The sequence below is a fragment of the Pseudomyrmex gracilis genome, unplaced genomic scaffold (genome assembly GCF_002006095.1).
Source record: "Pseudomyrmex gracilis isolate BER0280 unplaced genomic scaffold, ASM200609v1 scaffold_222, whole genome shotgun sequence".
Lineage (NCBI taxonomy): Eukaryota > Metazoa > Arthropoda > Insecta > Hymenoptera > Formicidae > Pseudomyrmex > Pseudomyrmex gracilis.
Window position 1 is genome coordinate 21,811 of NW_018020806.1, and position 7,500 is coordinate 29,310.

The 7,500-nt window shown below is 39.8% G+C and overlaps 1 protein-coding gene across 2 annotated transcripts in view; it reads left to right on the plus strand.

The window, feature by feature from the left end:
- The window catches only part of LOC109858753, a 26,690-nt gene that overhangs the window by 17,959 nt on the left and 1,231 nt on the right, over positions 1 to 7,500 (plus strand). For both annotated transcript variants that reach the window (XM_020436318.1, XM_020436319.1), the window contains 6 exons: positions 236 to 435; positions 562 to 765; positions 3,586 to 3,813; positions 3,891 to 4,216; positions 5,927 to 6,061; positions 6,246 to 7,500. The exon at positions 6,246 to 7,500 is cut by the window's right edge and continues 1,231 nt beyond it. In XM_020436318.1, coding sequence (XP_020291907.1) covers positions 236 to 435; positions 562 to 765; positions 3,586 to 3,813; positions 3,891 to 4,216; positions 5,927 to 6,061; positions 6,246 to 7,500 — 2,348 coding nt within the window. The remainder of the gene's footprint in view (positions 1 to 235; positions 436 to 561; positions 766 to 3,585; positions 3,814 to 3,890; positions 4,217 to 5,926; positions 6,062 to 6,245) is intronic.

The window sequence follows — 7,500 nt, forward strand, 5'->3', positions numbered from 1 at the left end:
TATTGAAAATGACCCAAACCAGAGATCAAAAACGTTTTACATTGCACAATAAACAAAGTTTAAATTTTGCACCTCTACATCCGTGTCTGCTTCTAAGAGCCATTTGTTTCCTTCAAATTTTTCATATCATCGGAGCTTATCACACCAAAATTATGTAAATTGTATATTCTCTCATCCGGTGTTGCTATTTCAATACGTTTGACAAATCGTATTTTTAATTGTCTCTTTCTCGTAGATTTTTCGTATACGGGAGTAGAAGAGCGAGATCAATTCCTATGGAGGTACCTGCCGACGATATAAGCGACAACGCGAACCGTGCCATAGACCCGAATTTACCGACGAAAGTCATAGTGCACGGATTTGGAAGCAATTGCAATCACTTATGGGTGTACGATATGAAGTCCGCGTTAATGAGCATTCACGACTGTAATATAGGTATTTTTAATATTCTTTTTTTATGTATAATTGAATATTATTCATAATTGTGCATAAAAATTACCTTTCCGTCCTTTACCGTGAGATGTAGAAACTTTTTTTTTCAAACGTTGCAATAATTTGCAGTTTGCGTTGATTGGGGTCCGGGGAGCGCTGTTCCCAATTACGTGCGAGCTGCGGCTAATACGCGACTAGTGGGTCGGCAATTAGCGAAATTAATTCGCAGCTTGAACGTGCCACTGGAAAAGGTACACCTGATAGGATTCAGCCTGGGCGCTCACGTAGCCGGATTTGCCGGAGCTGAGCTCGGAAATGTGTCTAGAATTACTGGTAGGTTCAATTTCACACAACTCTCTCTCTTTTTTGTGTGTAATATTGTTTATTATTTTTAAATTATATATATATATTATTTTTTAGCGCGGTAAAATACGAAAATTTTTCGAATCTTGTTGCAAAGCCGAACAAATTATTAATTAAATTCAACCGCCGTGAACGTTGTTTGATGATTTTTAAATTCGAGCTTGTGGGGTATATAGGTTTTTTAATTCTCGAAAGAATAAATATCTAATTGCTCATTCCACGCTAATAAACATGACGCTGATTGTTACGGCGCGCTGTCATGGCGCGTGACAGTTATTTCCTGTTTACGGTATGTTTTTTATTCAAGTTCATTGTACTTGCAATGACTCGAAACATCAGGCGGTGACTTTCCTGCGAAATCCTCTGTAAAACAGAGAGAGAGAAATATAAGCCTAATCGAATATAACTCGGCCGTATAATCGATTATTCGAGAAAAGTAACTGTAACAAGGTCCCGCTGTCAGCAACCAGGTTTCGACGCATTTAAATGCACGGTGCATTCCGCCTCTTACCTCGACACGCGTCGATGCCTTTCGATTGAGTGCCTTACGATCGAACCGCGGCGAATTCATATTCACTTTGCGGGTTTTTACACCGGTGCGGATTCGCGTTAACGTCGCGTTTCGTTTGGATTTCGACGAGAAATGGAAGATAGAAGAGCGTTTCTCAAACTTGAAATTTTTAGGACACGATATCCTTCCCCCCCGGCAAGTTTCTCGCTTCCTAAACGCCGTTTCGCGAAGGAGGATTAGGCAACAATTATTCTCGCGGTTTCTAATTTCACATGCTCGCAGTGAAAGCAATAAAGTCATTACCTTCCATTTCCGGCGAATTGTATTTTTATCTGCGATTGCGCGATCTTTGCTTCTCAAGCTGCAAATTTTATTTGACTTTCGATATAGAAAAGAAAAATTACTGAAAATTGCGAAATTATTACTCAGAAACAAATCGTTCGCGCGTATTATCTTGCTTCGAACGCCAATGTAACATGGAGAAACGATTATTTTCGCAATTTCGAACCTGATACTGTACGCACTGTGTGAGCGCGAGCGTAGGTAGGTAATAAATAAAATAACTGGTTGCGAAGTAAAACATATGTTAGAGTACATCTGGCATGTGCAATAAAATCCGTGTATGTACGCGCGCACACACAACCGGTTGATATTCTTACGTAATACGTATTTACACCATATAATTTGAAAACTCACCGTCCTTGTGTATAAATTTTCGCATTCCTAACTGTTTAAAATTCTGAGATTTAAAATTCTGAGATAAAAAAAAAAAAAAAAAAGAAACATCGTTCAAGCCGCGACGAGCGGCGCGACATATTTCGTTATCTATTCGCATTTTTCAAAAATTACATGAAAAATGTTGTTGTTTTTTTTTATTTTTAAACAAGCGTCGACCGTATGGCAGGGACTTATACCGGTATGCAAAATACCGGTATTTTACCGATATTTTTNGNTAATACTATGAAAACCCTTATGCAAACCGAAATGCAGAAATACCGGTATGACGTCATACCGGTATACGATAATACCGGTATATTTACCCATATTTACCTATATTTACCGATAATTTGTTCGTGATTTTTTAAAAGCAATATCTTAAAATGATAAGTGTTGTCATTATGTAGATAATACTTTTTAATAATATAATGTTTATAAAAAACTGCCGCACAAAAACTTAATATTATTTAAATTATTATTATTTTTTTATATAATTAAGAACAGTAACAATAATTAATATAATTAAGAACAGTAACAAAATACACATAGACATATTTATCAATATCCAAATTTGTTAAAAATTTCATTACATTAGTCATGCTACGTAATAAAAGAAAGCATGAAGAAATAGCTGCTTTAATTGGTTTATAAAAAAAAAGCGTTTTTATATTTTGTCGGTCTATAAGTCCAATAAGCGGTAGGAAGATTAATTATGCAACAAAAATTGCTTTAATTAACCTATTTAATTTTTAAGAATACCATTAGTAGGAATACCGAAATAATCAGGCGCGTTTTTAAGACTGGTAAAACTTCGGTGCCAGGACAAAGATGAGAGAGCCCTTTAATTAATAATAATAATAATAATAATAATAGTAATAATAATTATTATTATTATCATTATTATTATTATTATTATTATTTATTAAAGGCAATTGGACAAAAGTTTTTAATGATTTCTTATTTGTATGCAAATTTAGAAACAAACACCTCTTCGAACTTTAACCGACATAAATTTGTTTGCAACATCTTCCAAATTTAAATTAATCAAAACATTTTTTTCTATTGATAATAAAGTTAGATCAGATGTTCTTTCCTGTGTCATGGTACTTGTTAAATAACTTTTAAGTCTCCTTAATACACTAAATGATCTTTCGACACTCGCAACTCCGATAGGTAATGTTATGAATATTATAAATTTATAAATGTTTATCATGCACCGGGGGCCCGCAGATCCCGGGACCCGTCGGTGCATCGCACCGGTTGCACCGACGTTAAATACGCCTCTGGAAATAATACCGGTATTTTATTACGGTTTTCGGTACATATCGGTTTTCGGTACATATCGGTTTCGGTACTATAACGGTAACGGTATACAATCTCTAGTATAATACCGGTATTGAAATCATATCGGTAATAAGTCCCTGCCGTATGGAACTGCTTCGTAAATCTTTTGAAATTAAATAAAAAGATTTCTCTTTCTTCAAAGAAATGAAAAACTCACGAGAAACGCGAAAGTGTATTTTGTATTATTTAATCGCTGCGAATTTTTTTGTAAAATATAGGATTAGATCCTGCGGGACCGCTTTTCGAGTCGCAGGATCCAAGAGTTCGTTTAGACGCGACGGACGCAAACTTCGTCGACGTTATTCACAGCAACGGCGAGCAATTGATACTGGGCGGTCTTGGTTCCTGGCAACCGATGGGCCACGTGGATTATTATCCGAACGGCGGTAAGATGCAAAGTGGTTGCTCCAATCTTTTCCTCGGCGCTGTTTCCGACATCATCTGGTGTAAGCGTTTGTTTTGCGAATCAATTTTTCCTTATGAATCTATTCTATTGATTTAAACGTTATTGCTTTGATAATAGCGAGTGCAGTCGAGGGCAAGTCGTTGTGCAATCATCGACGTGCTTACAAGTTCTTCACCGATTCCGTCAGTCCGAAATGTCGATTTCCGGCGTTCCCGTGTGAGCACGGTTACGAGGGTCTGCTGAGAGGCGAGTGTTTTCCATGCGGTAAGAACGGCGCGGATGAACCTTGCGGCGACATGGGTTATTACAGCAACGAGTCGCCGGCCAGAGGCCAACTCTATCTGATGACGAGGGAGGAAGAGCCATTCTGCGCTCACCAATATCAGATCAAGGTTTACAACAGCCGTAACGAAAGATCCGCCAGAAGTTACGGCAAGCTTCAGGTAAGCAAGATGCGTCCTTCTGTTGTAGATCCAGGATCTCTGGGTTTCACAAATATACGGGAAACAAGTTTTGCTGGCTTATACCGGCCAGCAAGAAAACTTTTGCCGAGTCTACCAAATCGTTCGTCTCATCGACGAAATATAGGAAAACAAAAAAAAAAATTCAAATTAATAATAACAAGAAGAAGATTCTTCGGGCTCGGGAGTCTTTAAACTAATGAATGAAATAAATTGAGTTGCAAGAGCCGTTTGCAGGATGTTGTGCAGAGAATGTGCTTGAATATATATATATATATATATATATATGTGTATACACATATATACCTCGAAATAATTTTTTTCCTCCATATAGGATGCTGGATATATGCATCACATATATATACTGAGAAAAAAATACTATTAACTCAACTAAATGCGTTTAGTTGAGTTTCAGTTTGTTATCTGAAATACTTGGTTTTTTAATTCAAGCATATGGCAATAAAGATAACAAATTCGTATAAGTTGAATTAACAATAAGGGTAATGAACATATTTAATTCACTAAACCATGAATTGTTTTGTCGAACATAAGTTGTGATAATTTCAAATAAAAGATACTGTTAAAAAAATGAAATAGGCAATTCTCATTTACTTTAATTGAATTTAATCTGAATTTCTTTGTACTAATTATTTCATTTAATCAAACTGCTTATTTTTATAAGCAGACAAAATATTGTGTTGTCCTATTGCGTTGTACATTCAAAGTTACCTGTATTTAAACAAATTATAATTTTGTTAAAACAACTATATGTATAAATTGTCTTTCGGTATAATCTAATTATTATATCTATTGAAACATGATATCTTCTTACATTAATCAATATTTTATTGACAGCCCGTGACCGCTGCATATAGTTGAATCGAATGCTATTTTGTTACTTCACCAACTTTTTTTTCTCAGTGTATGTATTGCGAGACAAACTCCAAGTGCCTCGGTAGCCTAACAGGGAAGGCGACGGCCCGGAAAGCCGGAGATTCCGGAGGTTCGACTCCTGGCTGAGGAGTTTTTTTCGCAATATATTTTAAAATCAGTTAGGGGGGTATATACAAGGTCCTTCATATATATGTGACGCAAATCCAGCATCCTATATGGAGGAAAAAAATTATTTCGAGGTATATATGTGTATACACATATATATATATTTAAGCACATTCTCTGCACAACATCCTGCAAACGGATCTTACAACCCAATTTGTTTCATTCGTTAGTTTAAAAAAATTCAATTAAATAATTAAATATGTAAAGATATGTGTATATAGCTTCAAGAATTTTTTAATAAACAAAGATATTATGGCTATTGAAGCAAACACTGGTCAGTCGCGTTATTCCATTTGTAAAGTGTTGGTCGGGTCTGCTTGTGCGACATGAACATTCTTGACAGCACTGTGCGACGTATTTTAATACAATATTAAATGCATTGAAAAATACCTAATACAAGGTCGAAAACGTTTAGCAACAAAGTTTCAATAAATCGATTCAAATATTCACACCTCGACATCAGTGTTTGCTTCAATAGCCATAATACCTTTGTTTATTAAATAATTAAATGCAGGAAGGCGTAGCAAAGAGTCGAGACATCCGTCGTTTCGGGGATCGTCAATCGCCCCGCATATACGCGCGTCTTGTTTCCAAGATTCTATTCGCGTGATTGAAAATATATAATTTTTGCAGGTCACACTCGTGGGGAAGAGCTCTTTTAACGAAACGTTCGCGATGACGCGGAAGGACGAAGAGCTTCTCGTTGGAGTTATTCTTCAGAAAATAGTCGTGCCGCATCCCGCGGTCGCCAATCTCGACGCGATCGAGGTAAGCGCGTTTCTTCTTTCCGTTCATGTTTTATTTCGAGACGACGAAACAGATCGTCGGGGCGGATACGCCCCAAACCAAACCGCAAGATGCGCGCGCGGCTCGCCCCTGATACTCTGTTTCTTCTCTCGCAAACTTATCCAATTGCACTTCAACGATCTCGTACTGTCTCTCTCCTCGTCAGATTAAATACACAGCTTACTCCGGCTGGATATCCTCCGGTTTGGTGTCCTGGACCATCGACAAGGTGGCCATCATCGACAGTTTCGGCAAGACGCTGTCGGTTTGCAAGAAAAGTTTAATTTTGGAATCCGGACGGCCGGTTTATCTACCTCTTTATCCGGGCGAGTGCAACATTCCCGTGGATAACGACAACTCAACCGCGATGCCGACGATCGAACGCATGACGGTCGAGGAAGAGAATCAGCAGACGGGCGGCATAGGACCCTTCACGAGGGAGCGGAACTACGAGACGAAGAATTCCGGATATTCCGCAGAAGTTTTTCCAACCGACAGAAGAGATTCCCAGAAGAATCTCGGTCCGTATACGAGGGAACAAAATCTTCGCGTCGCCGAGACCGAGTCGAAGGTATTCGATAACGCGGAGAACGTTCGCAACGTCGCGAATCCGTGGATCGTTCTGGACATATCGACCGACGGCGATTCGAACTCGCTGGAGAACATCGAGTTGGAGAACGGACGAAGTTTCTCGGGTGCCAGCAATCTGATTTATCGCGCATCAACGACGAAGGAGCGCGTTGTTGAGACCACCGTCGCCACTACGGAGTTCTCGCCGGAAATCAGAGAACCGGTGCTGCGTCCGAACAAGAAGGAGACCGGCCGATCGCTGAAGCTGTCCGAGATCACGGAACCGATTCTACGTCCGAGAGCCACTCGGCAGAACGAAATGACGCCGCATCATCATCAGCTGCAACAACAGCACGAGAAGCAGCGCGACGAAATACAGGAAACCTCATCGACTTCCACCAGAGCGTTCACCGTGCAATTCTTGCCGGAGAGACTGGCCGGTATTCTGGCACAGGCCGAGCGATACGCGCGGCAAACTTTGCTGCCGCTGATCTCGCAATACACGCCGAGTTTCGTAATAGGTGCGCGACAAGACGAGCCCAAGTACTTTCCCTTCTTAGGCGACTTGATAAGGCCAAAGAACGGTGACGCTTCGACGGAGGTCGAAGGTGGCAAAACCACCGCTGCTCGTAACCGAAGTAACGACCAAATCTCGCGGAAGTTGGACGAGTCGTTCGACTCCAACCGAGGCGACGAACAAGAATTCGCATCGAGCGCGCAAACGGAAAGCGGGAGCGAGTACACCGAGCGAGTGTCGAGAGCGGAATCATTACCCCCGGTGATCGTCGAGGCTGTGTATCCGGAGAAAACAGCGACTGCCGCCAATCTCAGCGGTTCCGAGACCAGACGTG